Source organism: Crinia signifera, chromosome 2, assembly GCF_055691185.1.
Source record: "Crinia signifera chromosome 2, ASM5569118v1, whole genome shotgun sequence".
Lineage (NCBI taxonomy): Eukaryota > Metazoa > Chordata > Amphibia > Anura > Myobatrachidae > Crinia > Crinia signifera.
This window is the reverse complement of record NC_139218.1, coordinates 369,708,703-369,723,637: the sequence shown is the minus strand read 5'-3', so window position 1 is coordinate 369,723,637 and position 14,935 is coordinate 369,708,703. Positions and strand designations below refer to the sequence as shown.

At 48.9% G+C, this 14,935-nt stretch overlaps 1 protein-coding gene across 1 annotated transcript in view; it reads right to left on the bottom strand.

The window, feature by feature from the left end:
- CWF19L2 (CWF19 like cell cycle control factor 2) overlaps positions 1 to 14,164 on the bottom strand; it is a 119,885-nt gene extending 105,721 nt beyond the window's left edge. The window contains exons 1-4 of the mRNA XM_083170032.1: positions 13,619 to 14,164; positions 12,771 to 12,881; positions 4,395 to 4,499; positions 2,523 to 2,633 (exon numbers count right to left, since the gene is read on the bottom strand). Coding sequence (XP_083026158.1) covers positions 2,523 to 2,633; positions 4,395 to 4,499; positions 12,771 to 12,881; positions 13,619 to 13,711 — 420 coding nt within the window. The 5' untranslated portion in view covers positions 13,712 to 14,164. The remainder of the gene's footprint in view (positions 1 to 2,522; positions 2,634 to 4,394; positions 4,500 to 12,770; positions 12,882 to 13,618) is intronic.
- Between the last annotated feature and the right edge of the window lie 771 nt (positions 14,165 to 14,935).

Below are 14,935 nucleotides of genomic sequence, written 5' to 3'. Positions count from 1 at the left end.
TTCGGCGAGGCGGAAACAGCAAGTGTGGCCTTCAAAATGGCGGGACTCGCTGTATTTGTGGCAAACCTCGCCGTTTAAGGGGATCAGACAGTGACAATTTCTATACATTGAATACGGTGAGGATGGTTGGACGGCAAGGATGGATTTTCTTTGCCGAAAATAAGACATCCCCGCCGTACAACCCCCCCTCCCTCGCCGCCACATTGAATATACCCCAATGTGGTATGAGCCATGGCAGGGCATGCTGGGGCATGTAGTTCCACAACAGCTGGAGGGCCATGAGTTTGACACCACTGACATAGACCATGCTAGGGCCCTGGTGTGCACAAAGACAGGCTATTTGGTGCGTCTAAAGTACAATATAAAACCGTGGTGGGGCAGAATGCGAGTACCCAGGGCAGAGGGTATGCGGTTTTTTAGTCGACACAGCAAAGGTCGACATGCATTGGGTCGACCCCTGAAGGTCGACATATGAAATATGTTGACATGTCTAAGGTCGACATGGGGTTTTCACCCTTTCTTTTGAACCGACGTGTGCCGACAAGCGGTATTTCATGCCCTAGGGCAGGGTTGGAGAACCTTTTTTGTGCCAAGGGCCGTTTGTATGGGGAAAAAAATCCTTCGGGGGCCATATGTAAAAATGTCTTACAAATTGGCCTGCTGCAGCCGTCCCACACTCCAGCGGCTGCCGCTGAATAGGACTGACAGTGTCCGGCTGCTGTTGATTAATAGGAATCTCGCAAGCACTATCGTCCTCTCGCGAGATTCCCCTGTACTTGACTCCTGGCAAAGCCGCCGGGTGGGTGGGAGGGCCACTCAGACCGGCCACGGGGGCCACATACAGCCCCCGGGCCTGAGGTTCCCCACCCCTGCCCTAGGGTGTGGAGGGAGAATATAATAGTGTGCCCAAAGCATGGCGAGTGCAGCGGTCAACATTTGGGACGAAAAAAGTGAAAATCCCATGTCAACACTTTCACTGTCGACCTAGCCATTGTTGGCCTAATGCTTTTGTCAACCGTAGACATGTCAACCTATTTCAGGTGTTGACCGAAGCCATGTGGACCTTTAATGGTCGACCTAATGCATGTCCACCCAATGTCCCCTACCCAGGCAGAGAACCTCTGGTCTGAACGAATCACAATAATCTTTGGAAAGTATAAAGTATTCACAAATATAAAAAGTGAATGCTGGAGAAATTAACCCATGTGTGCCAGGCAAACATGTACCAGGGGAGGGGCATTGGCGCAACTCATCATGGCAGCAGCTAGTGGGAACTGTGAACACCTGCGTCCTCCGGCTTAATAGGACATTTCGCTCGTGGGCCCAGATGGCTGCGTGCTATTAAATTCCTAGATGAGCAGGCAGCTAGGACGCACCGTGGCTGGGAAACAACTGCACATTGGCGCGTGAAGCAAAGGAAACGCTCAGACAATAAGTCACTTTCCATCTTAGCTTAAATTAGTAGCAAAATCCCAACAAGGTTTCTGGCAGAAAAGCGTCACAAAACGTCATGTCCTGCAGTGACTGAGGTCTTGGGGATAGTTTGATGCATTAGGTGAAGACGTTCCCCGCACATGGGGCCTGGTTCAGATCTGCTCGATAGACTGTGAGTGTTCGAAGTCCGGTGAGCAGGGAAACGCCGCCGCGCCGAGCACCCCCGCTACGCTGGGACCCCGCTCACAACCGTGCACACAGGGGGGAAACACACTCACATTAAATGACTTTCCTGCTGCTCGCAGCGCTGACTTACTCAGTGCCGCAAAGGCAGTGGGAACGCCTGTGTTTTCTGGTGTACGTCCAGAGAACTCCCGGCAGCACGACCCCCAACTGACCGCCCGCCGTCAATCACACAGCGAGTGGCTTGCGATCACAGGTGTCCTATGATCGCACAGAGGGCTCGCGGGACAGATCTGCCCTATACCGGCTGTTTAGTGGCTTCGTGTAGCAGGAACGGTCACTGCACACAAAGTCTTCCTGTACATTTTGTACCCACATAAATACCATCATAATATCATTACAGAAGTCAAATAGGACAACTAGAAAACAAAACTCTGCTGAGGATCTGAAATTGAAAGGGAAAAGGTTTACAACCGGCATCGCAGCTTTTGGGCCCCTTTAAGTCGGACGGCTGTGCTGCCAGCAGATTTATAATATACGGTCTCTAGGCTGCAAATAAACTGCAAACGGTGTTCCTTAAAACGTCATTACACTGGGAATGATTGGATGTGGCAGTCCAGGAATAAGTCTCTGTACTGACCGCCAGCAGTTAGGCAGCACTCTCCCGTCACTGCGTGGCTGTTTGTCGATAAAGCCAGTCAATAGGCATCTCCGAGATGCAATAATGTACAGCACAGTGATCAATATGACCGAGACCAATGCATTTAGACTCATTAATCTTCCGTGAAACAGTGCATTAGCGTTATTTATATAAACTGTTCTTACTATTGGGCATCGAGAGTCCTATATACTGCCCTGGCAAAGGACAGTGACATAAAAGCCTTGGTAATGAAGCAGTACAATACCTCAGCTGCTGGGCCGGTTTCCCTTACAGGAGCCTCCGCTTGGACTTTCCAGGCCTTCGTTTCGGCAGCTGGTTGGGCAGATTCTGCTACGACCCATTCACTCTCGGAATCCTGCAAACAGAAGACCAATTACTAAGTGACAGCAACTGTGTAAAGAAGGGAGATAAATGTCCCAGAATCCTCTGGGAGTTTATGGACACACAGTTTGGAGTATATGGATGAAGTCACATACACTTAATAATAAAAATATGGGTATAACATAACAATAAGCAGGCATAGAGAGCAGGGAAGAGGAGCAAGAGGCTGTGGGTGGTGTAGTTGCATCACTGTAAACACACACCCCGCTTTACAATGCCAAGATTATGGTCATTGTACAGTGTGGGTGTGGCTACAAGGATACAATGCAGCTCCAATTATGTCACTGGCCTCCTGGACCACCAATTGTACTCGGTAATTTGCATCGGGATGAGGACAGCTCCAGGAGACTTGCCCACTTTCCCAGGGGGCCGGGATCATCACCCCTCCCAGGAGGGTAGGGAAGTATGCGCCAGACCCATGCTAGGTCCAAGGGATCACTCTTGACCCTTGAATCGCACCGAGCGTTACATACAAACCCACAACACCAATAAGTCTAGTCTAGTCTAGTGACTGCGCTCACTAGTTTTGCACCTAATTCTCAACATGAAGCTTCCGATTTCACAGGATGACAGATCCGGCCAGTTGCATCGGTGTGGTATGGCGGTCCAACAGGGGGGGATCTCGACGGTCAGTATCCTGACATCGGAATCCTGGCTGTGCTCTGACAGGGGGGCGAACGCAAACAAGCCCCTTGAGGGCTCGTGGCTTGCTTCAATCGCCACAGGTTCTATTCTTCCTCCTGGGAGACGTGGACCGCAAAGAGGGAGAATAGCCCCTGTGAGTCGGGATCCGCCTGTCGGGCAGTCATCCAGCACCTGTTGCATCTGCCTCAGAATGGGATGCACATATTCAGAGTTGCATACATTCATAGTGTTCATTCTAGCACCCGCTATATTGGAAAACCCATGCAGTTCCTCTTTCCTGCCTGGCGTGTCACTGTCTGCTCTGGTGTTTCTAGCACAGGTCTGGTTTGCATATCAGTGTTGATATACAGACCACACTGTGCTAGAAGCACTACAGCAGACAGCGACACCCCAGGCAGGGAAGAGGAACTTCATGGGTTTTCAAATATGGCGGGTGTTAGAATAAACACTACATTCATATGGATCCGTCCAAATGCTCACCCTTAGTGTCCGTGCACAGAGATCCCACTGAATCAGGGAGTACTGCCATATTTGTATGTTGGAATAATATTCAGGGGAATGGAGTTTGCAGGTCACTATGGCGTTAGCAGAGACAGCCATTTTGTAGACTTATCGAATACTGAGGAGAATTTACATGTGCAGACGGGGCAGCGGACAGTAATATCACAAACTGAATAGATGTGATGATTAAACATGAAGGAAAGACTTGGCATTAATTAGCAGTCTATATTGGAATCAGATGAATGATTACATCTTTAAGCAAACACCAAGGTTAATTGCTGGAAAGAAGGTCACACTGCCGTATTCTTTACAGGTAAGAGACACAAACGTAATCTCCTTAATGGAGGCCTGACAGCAAAGCATCATGGGATAGCATATCTTACTATTTATTTAGGATTTATCAGTCACAGTAGGATTAATGGCACCGGGAGGAGAAATTATACCATGATAATGGTGCCCTTCTGTGGAAATAAACACTGCAGCTCAGCAGCATACTTTCCTTCTATAGCTTCTAAATTAAATTACAGCATGAGGCCAAACAGGCCGAATAAATAAATACATCTCTTTCGCTAGGACGTGAGCTTCGTACCGTGGAGCCGTCTGAGGCGCCGCTATTCTCAGATTTGGTCTTTTTACTCTTTTTCTTTTTCTCTTTCTTCGATTTTTTGCCCTTTTTCTTCTTTCCAGAATGTTCCTGTAGCAACAGAAAGGTGAAGGGGTATGAGGGAACAGGAAGCTTCTGCCATAATGCAGACATAACAGGTCCTCACGCAACCATTTTGCTAAAATTCTGTTAGCTGTAATGCTCCTGAGGCAGGCATATATGTACCGCAACATTTGAAAGATATATATATATATATATGGAGTTGGTTTAAAGCCGGCACTCCCAATAACTTTCAATCAGCTGCCCCGGGTGCCATCCACAGAATTTGCAAACGTGGTAAAAAACGGCGTCACTCCAGAGGACTTTATAAATCTTTTTATGGATGCAAATAGAATCAATTTACATGCAACATCGCTGCTGGTGCAGTCTTACATGCAACATCGCTGCTGGTGCAGTCTTACATGCAACATCGCTGCTGGTGCAGTCGACGTTTCAATGTCATGTTGACATTTTTCTCAAGACACGATGTGCATGAAAAAATACATATATATATATATATATAATGAACGTAATTACTATTACATAAAATGTTGCTTGGCATAAAAGCAATACAATGTGCTATAATCACAATAAAAATAAAAAAAATAAAAGAAAAACACTGGACAGTGATAAAGTAACAGGCACTTTATCACTGCTTCATACATCTACCCCATAATTACAATACTATACAACTGCATTTTTAAGTTTAACATTAAAGTGGAAGCTGATAATGCACCAACCAGTCAACTCCTAACTGTCATTTTTGCAAAACAGGGCTCATTGGGCTGGTGCATTAACACCTTCCACATTATCACTTGACCAGGCTGAATACATCTGCTCATTATTTATTATCAAAAGAATAGCCACCTTTTATACAGAAAGAAAAATAGGGATCTTGTGGCCAAGAAGGTTTGCGGGCAGAATACAGTAGGTGGCGAGTAAGCAAAAGGGTATGGGTTGACATGCATTGAGTTGACCACTGAAGGATGACATGGCCTAGGTAGACACACGTGAAATATGTCAACTATGGCTAAAGTCGAAAGGGTTGGAAGGTCAACACAAGCATTAGGTCGACAGTCAAAAGGTTGATGTGAGTTTTTCACGTTTTTGTGTCTCGAAGGTCAACATGGTCCACACAGTCACCATCAAAGTGTATCACTGTGCTCGCCATGCTTCAGGCACACTATTATATTCTCCCACCACACCATAGTGCAGGCCTGGCCAACCTGTGGCTCTGCAGATGTTGTCAAACTACAAATCCCATCATGCCTTGCCACAGTTTTGCTATAAGGGAGTGAAGAGCCACAGGTTGGCCTGTCCTGCCATAGTGGATAATAGGGAATAAAATTCCTGTCTGTCGGAGGGGTAAAAAAAACATGAAAAACTCAAGTGGACCTTTTGGTGCACATCCCTGTACACCCTGGTTCTTACACACATTCTTACAAACAAGGCTCCCAGATTTTCTGGTCATGACCTGACGGTAACGTACTACAGTGAGTTATCTAATAAGCAGATCCCCTCCCCCATCCTGGCATCAATAGACACAGGCGTCTGCTCATTTGATGTGGTAGGTGACTTATTATATTATTCTTTATAAACATTTTATTTATTTCATTTAAATATGTAAAAAAAAAAAAATAAAAATAAATGTAACTAGCCAGGAAAATGCTGAACCCGTCTCCTCAGCAGCAGGGTTACGGGGACATTCAAATGAATAACAGACCATTCCGATGCTCAGACAAGCTTAAACATAATCCTGCCCCCGAAGGGAGTATAACCAGGCTTACAAAATATTAGTGGATATTTAATGTTAGTCTTGCTGCAGATGAACAAACATAAGCGGGTAGGGATGTCAGACGCCATGTCCGGGGTCGGTGGGGACGTCAGACGCCATTTCATAATAATTCTTAATAGAACGTGACAATCCAAGTTATGATAAGTAAAAAGGAACACGTGAAATAAATAAAGCTTCCAATAACATTCACAAATTATAGGTTATAAATAATAATAATAATAATAATATACCTAAAATACAGTTCATCACAACAGGGGGCCTTTAGCACCATGTAATGGGGCCGATTCAGATGATGGTCGGGGTTTGTGCATGCCTGAATATGCGGGGTGGAGCGAACGGCTTCAGTGAGTTTCACACTCGCCAGGTCGTTCGCTCCAGGAGGGGCGGGCAGTGGGCTGGAGCGGAGGAACCCAATGCATGTCGATGCCTGCTTGGGGTGTCGGCGACTGACGTCACATGATCTCAGCGCCCACCACAAATTCGGCCATCTCCGGCCAAGATAACCATCAATCTAGACTGACTTTTATCGGCGGATGGCCAGCAACTGTGCGGCCGCATGCGAGGGGATTCGCGTGGCGGGGGGACATTCGAGCGAGGTTTACTTTTTCGCTATGGTTGCGAACATACGCAGCCTAGCAAACAGGTCTGAATCAGGCCCAATGTGCAGATAAAAGTTTAGCACATAAAAGTATATTCTAAAACTAACTAGCAAAAAAGGCGATTACACAAAATAAACAGACTGTACATATATACACGACAGCGTCCTAAAAACCAGCACCGGCAGAATCCATACTCATTTTACAGGTCCAGAGCGGTGGCCAGGGTCTCTGGCGTCAGTGCTGACCACTTCCAGCCTCCGCCGCAGATGTTTCAGGAATTGCAAATGGGTTTGCGGACGGAGAAGGGTCAACGATCAATTCACAATTTATTTGCAAATTTGTACGGCGGTTTTTACTGTCAGGCTGAGCGGTGACGGTCAGGCTGAGCGGTGACGGTCAGGCTGAGCGGTGACGGTCAGGCTGAGCGGTGACGGTCAGGCTGAGCGGTGACGGTCAGGCTGAGCGGTGACGGTCAGGCTGAGCGGTGACGGTCAGGCTGAGCGGTGACGGTCAGGCTGAGCGGTGACGGTCAGGCTGAGCGGTGACGGTCAGGCTGAGCGGTGACGGTCAGGCTGAGCGGTGACGGTCAGGCTGAGCGGTGACGGTCAGGCTGAGCGGTGACGGTCAGGCTGAGCGGTGACGGTCAGGCTGAGCGGTGACGGTCAGGCTGAGCGGTGACGGTCAGGCTGAGCGGTGACGGTCAGGCTGAGCGGTGACGGTCAGGCTGAGCGGTGACGGTCAGGCTGAGCGGTGACGGTCAGGCTGAGCGGTGACGGTCAGGCTGAGCGGTGACGGTCAGGCTGAGCGGTGACGGTCAGGCTGAGCGGTGACGGTCAGGCTGAGCGGTGACGGTCAGGCTGAGCGGTGACGGTCAGGCTGAGCGGTGACGGTCAGGCTGAGCGGTGACGGTCAGGCTGAGCGGTGACGGTCAGGCTGAGCGGTGACGGTCAGGCTGAGCGGTGACGGTCAGGCTGAGCGGTGACGGTCAGGCTGAGCGGTGACGGTCAGGCTGAGCGGTGACGGTCAGGCTGAGCGGTGACGGTCAGGCTGAGCGGTGACGGTCAGGCTGAGCGGTGACGGTCAGGCTGTGCGGTGACGGTCAGGCTGAGCGGTGACGGTCAGGCTGAGCGGTGACGGTCAGGCTGAGCGGTGACTGTCAGGCTGAGCGGTGACTGTCAGGCTGAGCGGTGACTGTCAGGCTGAGCGGTGACTTTCTGTTTGCGGTCCACTCCCAAATATGTCAGAGGCGACTCACTGTGGGAGTAAACAGTGTTACAGACAGCTCAGCTTCACACTGGCACAGTGCACAGTGGATGCTTTCGTAGTGTGACAAACTTGCTGATATGTGTAGCACTGAGCAGTACCGTAGGGGATACAGTATAAGGATAAAAGTATTGGCATAGGGGTAACCCTGTGAGGTCCATGACAATGATATTCACAGACCTAATCATAGTGGCCACATGGTGGATCTAATGATGGGCATGGGAACGATTATACTGGACCACAGGCATAGATTTTGTGGGCATGGGCACAATAATAATATTGTTGTGGGCATAGAGCTGTAAGGATGGACCAGATATTATATATATATGTAGGGCAAAGCAATAATGGCAGGAGATGGGGGGGGGCAGGCACAGGACAGTACAGTATAGTACAGAGGCTACACGGGGCACAGAACAGTGCTGTGACAGGCATATGGCTACACGGAGCACAGAACAGTGCTGTGACAGGCATATGGCTACACGGGGCACAGAACAGTGCTGTGACAGGCACAAGGCTACACTGGGCACAGAACAGTGCTGTGACAGGCACAAGGCTACACTGGGCACAGAACAGTGCTGTGACAGGCACAAGGCTACACTGGGCACAGAACAGTGCTGTGACAGGCATGGGGCTACACGGAGCACAGAACAGTGCTGTGACAGGCACAAGGCTACACTGGGCACAGAACAGTGCTGTGACAGGCATGGGGCTACACGGAGCACAGAACAGTGCTGTGACAGGCATGGTGCTATACAGGGTACTCAACAATGCTGTGACTGGCACAAGGCTATACTGGGCACAGAACAGCGCTGTGATAGGCAAGAGGGTATATAAATAGTCCAAGGACTATACTGGGCTGGACATGAAGGGGAGCATAGAGCTGTTACCTGTGGACAAAGGACTGTACAGTGATGGCCACAATGGGGGAGATTTATCAAAGATATGAGAGAGATAAAGTACTAATCAATCAGCTTCTTACAGTCAATTTACAGGCAGTGCCCCCAAATCACTGACAGGCTGCTGTTTAGAGGGGCACTGCGCCTGCCAACGAAGGACCAGATGTGCACATAAGCAGATACGTCTATGGAAAAAGACAAGATGTGGGAGTACAAGCTATGATCTGGAAAACTAACAATCACATGCACATATTAAAAAACACACGCAGTTCAGGGATTTCAAAAAGGAGCTTGCCTCTGCTTTTGTTTAAGAAATTAAGCAACTGAATTGGTCACTTCCATTTTGTGCCTCCACAATGAATGTGCAGTCTGCAGATCACAAGTGTGGTGACTATACAGTGGTAACTTATAATATTTTTTTAGTGTCCAACGAGGTGTTACAATAACATAGTTTAAGAACCCCTGCTCTAGTGTAATATTGCTCCGCTACTCACAGCTGCCAAAATTATTAGCAACTTCCTATCTAGCTGTGGAACATTTGCTTGTACTGCCAAGGAGCAAATATTGCCCACTGTGAGGTAACTCAGGAGGGAATATCTAGGGTGGCATTGCCATAATATCCTAGGCCGACCCAAAAATGTTGTACAGATTAGCAGCGCCAGAAACCATGAAAGAAGTCAGTCTCCATGCCCTCATATTATGGATAAGCGGAGTCTCAGGAGACACCAATAAGAAGTTAGGGTACTTATATGTTAGTTGGGTGCCCACTAAGCTATTTGCTTAGTTTTCCGCGTCCGCTCGCCACGCTTCGGGCTCGGTGGCTCGCTGCGCTTCCCACACTATATAAAATCAACTCAACGCCGACGTGGATAGTGGGGGTATGAGCGTACTAACTATAGGGGGAGCCCAACTAACATATAAGTACCGAAGTCAGTCTAGGGGAGAGATAGGTCTGATGAAGGATTTCATAGACCATCTCTTGAGAACTATTAGCCGCTTTAGAATGTTTATGTTCCCTTAAATGACAGTAGCTATTGCAAATGGACGCAGAGCCCAAAGTACGCAACAACTTAAGAAGTAAAATGTGTTAGGGTGGGAGAGCTCTAGTGATAGTTGTATTTGGTTGGGGAGAGGCAGAAGACATGTTAACTGTTTTTGTATATTTATTATAATTTTTATTTAGATGTGAAGGCGATGTTTGTCTCAAGTGCAAAACTACACCAATATACAATTAAACACTACTCAAAATTATAGTACATGATCTATAAGTGCATGGAATACAGTTTATTTTCAATTGGTTTGGAATATCGTCCATTTGTAGTCGATATCTGAAGTTTGGCGTCACCCTGAAGGTCACTTGCGACTTTATCGCTGCAGCTTCCTGACAAAGCTCACTTTCATCTGTCTGGCTACTTTACCAATCAAATGTTTCGTTACTGGGCGGAGAATCATCCCGATATGCTTCATGACAGGCCTCTACACAGACACCGGTGACATCTGACTGCTGAGGTCTACAAACATCCACCAAGAATCATTTGCTACGAGCTTGTCTGGTCGTGTTCCCGGTAATGACCTGGGTGAGCCAGTGGAGGGCGCAGGAAACCAGAAGCTAGGTGGTCTGAGATAATTATAGCTCATGTGATGGAGAGCTCTGGAAGAACATACAAAGGAAATAGAGAATTGGTGAGACCCGAAGCAGAGGCGCAGAGTCTAATTGCCTGGGGTTTTCACCAGTGACCCCTGCAAAGGGATATGGTCTTTTCTGTGCCTGACAAGCAGGTCACAAACCCTCTGCCCAGGTTTCTCTGTGGGGACTGTGGAATGCTCAGGCACTGGAAATCAATGGGGTGTTCAACCATCGATGGTGGGTCCGATGGTGGCTTGGAAACAACTGTGGATAGCAAACACTGGGAAACTAGAGCAAGCTGAGGATGGCAGAGTCAGTATGGTAACTGGTGATATCTGGTCGGTCTGGGAACCGATGGCGTGGCTCAGGGACCAATAGCTGGGATCGGTCTGGGAACCGATGGTGCGATGGTAGAGTCAGTCAATGTCCCCAAATGTCCCAAGCTATTAGGCCACTTATATTCTTTTACAAACCCTTGCTCTTTATTGAACAGACGTGAGCATTCCATACATCAAGCCTTGCCAATTTTCCTGTAAAAGCAAAAGGCATGCAATTTTGCAAGGAAACAATTATGGGGCCAGATGTAACCTATACTACATACCTGCCTTTACCGCAAAGCTTACATGCACCAGTAACCCCCGACCAGCCTGTAACCACAATTTACATACACAAGTGCTTGCACCTATCTGCCAGTGTGCACCAGTATTGCACCTCGCATTATCCTAGATTACAAGCTCTTTTTGGGTACAGGTTTATCTTTAGTTTCAGGTCATCAATGACATTTGTTTGCACTATGAACCCCTTACTGTACACAAGGGGTGCATAGTGTGTGGCCGGTTTTAAAACAGAAAAGCAAAATAAAATAAAAAAACAACAGTTTTTTCAATTTAAATTTGCAAGCAGTCACAGCGATTACCGTCAGAATTAGGCCACACACAATTGGATGACGTCACTAAAGCCCTTATTCTGGTTGGTGCGGTAATATCCGCATGTGTTCGTACCGCAGATGTTTTGTGTCTGCGCATGTGCAGAGGCGTCTCTGCGCATGTGCGAGCGGGGCGTACGGCCAAATCCCGCATGAAATGTGAACACTCCGAACAGGGGGTGGAGAGGGGCGTGAAGGGCTATTTGGGCTCATTACCATATGCGTACGCCCCGCGTTTCATGGGCGTTCCCATACAAACGCTGGGTGTACGTATGGTAATGCGGCCGTGACGCACGTGTAGGGGGCGGACATATGACATCGCCGGATGTCAGCTGCCCGCCCAGATCCCTGCTTTTGCACGGAGAAATGCCCGTGTGGTCTGAGGTTGCGGGAGCTGGTGGACCACTCGGTCCTGCATTCGATGGTCTGCGACCATCGAATGATGGGGGAGGTTCCCTGAGATGGAGGAGGCGTATTCCATGAAAAATACACGTGCGGTCCGTTCGGCCTGCTTCTTACCGCGTACGGACGGAGTTGGCGATCCGTATGGAAGGCGGGGTTTCGCACGCACGGTCCTGGCTGCATATTCGGATCCGGCCGCACCGATCAGAATAAGGGCCTAAGTTATGCACTGGTGCGGACTAGGTTATGCATGGTATCATTAACCTTAAGAAGTAGAACAGCATCAACGAGCTGCTTCTCGAAAGTCATACATTCCAGTCTAGTTCTCTAGACAATTTGTCTTTCGCAAACCTAGTGCATTGGTTCCCAATTTTTCCTGAACCACGGCACCCTAGAGTACCAGAATTTTTTTTTTCCTGTATTGGGTACTTATATGTTAGTTGGGCGCCCACTAAGCTATTTGCTTAGTTTTCCGCGTCCGCTCGCCACGCTTCGGGCTCGCTGCGCTCACCACACTATATAAAATCAACTCCACACCCACATGGATAGTGGGGGGTATGAGCGTACTAACTATAGTGGGCGCCCAGCTAACATACAAGTACCCTGTATTGTGCTTAACCATCACCCTTTGGTACAAATATGTGGTGGTAAGCAGGTTTAGGTCTCTGCTGCCTTTTATGATTTGCAGTCATTGGCATGGTGTGGCCTATCACATTGAGATTAAAAATTTTGATTGACACCGGACCACCAACCCGTGGCACCCAGCTCGGGAACCACTATCTTAATGCACAACGAAAACATAATTAATACTTTACCTCTTGTATCTGCTCAAGTCGTTGAGTGACATCATTCAGCATCCACGTGTCTTCACCACGTAACCGTCTCTGCTCTTTTCTCCTTTCTTCTTTTTCATACTCTTCTTTAGCCTAGAATAATGAAAACAAAGTTAAAATCATTCCATGGATATTATGTACATTTGCTTTATTTAGCGCATCCGTGGTACAAAAGTTCCCCAGCTTTATGTGGCTTGCAGCATAATCCTGGTCTCAGCCCATGTGGTCTTTTGTGTCCCCAAAGGCCTCACTGGTTGCTAAAAACAAAGGGTGGCACTGCAGAGTAGAGGGCAAGGCGCGGGCAGAGGTGGCACTGCTGAGTAAAGAGCAGGGTGCTGGTAAGAGTGGCACTGCTGGGTAAATGGCAGTAGGCAGATGTGGCACTGCTGAGCAGAAGGCAGGGGGCTGGAAAGAGTGGCACTGCTGGGTAGAGGGCAGGGGACTAGAAGAGGTGGCACTGCTGTGTAGAGGGCAGGGTGCTGGTAAGAATGGTAATGCTGGGTAGAGAGCAGGGAGCTGGTAAGGGTGGCACTGCTGGGTAAAGGGCATGAGGCAGATGTGGAACTGCTGGGCAGAAGGCAGGATGCTGGTAAGAGTGGCACTGCTGGGTAAAGGGCAGGAGGCAGATGTGGCACTACTGGACAGGGGGCTGGTAAGAGTGGCACTGCTGGGTAGAGGGCAGGGAGCTAGTAAAGGTGGCATTGCTGAGTAAGGTGGTGTGACAGGTGGATCTGCTCAGTAGAGGGCAGGGGGTCTGGAGCAGGGATATAGTCAGACAGCGCTGTGAATGCAGATAGATCCGGACAGTGCAGTGAAGTACAGTACAGTACCTGGCTCAGCAGCTGCTCCCGGGCTCTCCTCTTACTCTCTTTCTTCTCTTCGATGCTCTGCTCACTCTGAAAACTGCTCCCGTACGCCGCCATTACTGCGCTGCCGTACAGCGAGACACATGTGGCCGCAAAGTGCGAAACATCAGCTTTCTGGCTGTCGCAAACCGTCCTGTACGGAACCGATACAGTAGCGATACACCCCCTTCGGTAAATGTACAACTAATGTCATTAGGAGAAGTCCGATCATGTGACCAGATCATGTGACCACTCTCTCGCATTACCCCGAACCGGGTCCCGAATCTGTAGCTAGCAAGCTCAGCTGCTGGGGCCGTTACTGTCTCTGCTTAAGGGCATGTGGGGTGCAGCTGGTGATGGGGCATGGCAGGGAGACGCTAGGCATGTGGGTTGTAGCTGGTAATAAGGACATGGCAGGGAGAAAGTAGGCATGTGGGATGCTGCAGCTGGTGGTGGGGCATGTGCATTGCTGCTGGTGGTGAAGCATGGTAGGGAGGTGCTGGGGGTATGTAGGGATTAGCAGGCTGCTGCAGCTGGTGGTGGGGTATAGCAAGGAGGTGCTGGGGGCATGTGGGGTGCAAGCTGTGGTGGGGCATCGCCGGGAGGTGCTGGGGGCATGTGGGGGGCATGGCAGGGAGGTGCTGGGGGGCCGGGGCATGTAGGGGGAAATCTGTGGTGGGGTATAGCAAGGAGGTGCTGGGGGCATGTGGGGTGCAAGCTGTGGTGGGGCATCGCAGGGAGGTGCTGGGGCATGTGGGGTGCAAGCTGTGATGGGGCATGGCAGTGAGGTGCCAGGGGCATGTGGGGTGCGAGCTGTGGTGGGGCGTGGCAGATGGGGGCATGTGGGATGCTGCAGCTGGTGCCATTACTGGCATGCAATGCGATTTTTTTATCGCATCCTGTCTTTTTAATGGGCTAAGTCAGTGAATACATTAAAAAGATCCTGGGCCAGATTCTCTAAGCTTCAAAAGTGATAAAATCCAGAGTGATAAACAGCCAGCCAATCAGCTCCTACCTGCCATATCACAGACTGTGTTTAAAAAATGTCAGGCAGGAGCTGATTGGCTGGCTGTTTATCACTCTCTATTTTATCACTTTTGAAGCTTAGAGAATCTGGCCCAGGATGCGATAAAAAATGGCATCCCATTGCAAAATATCTTTTTAAAGTATTCATTGACTTAGCCCATTAAAAAGATAGGATGGTAAAAAAAAAAACGCATCGCATGCCATGCACAATAATGGCATGCGATGCGATTTCACTACCCTGAATAGCCCATTACGCAATTGGAGTAGTGGGCGCTG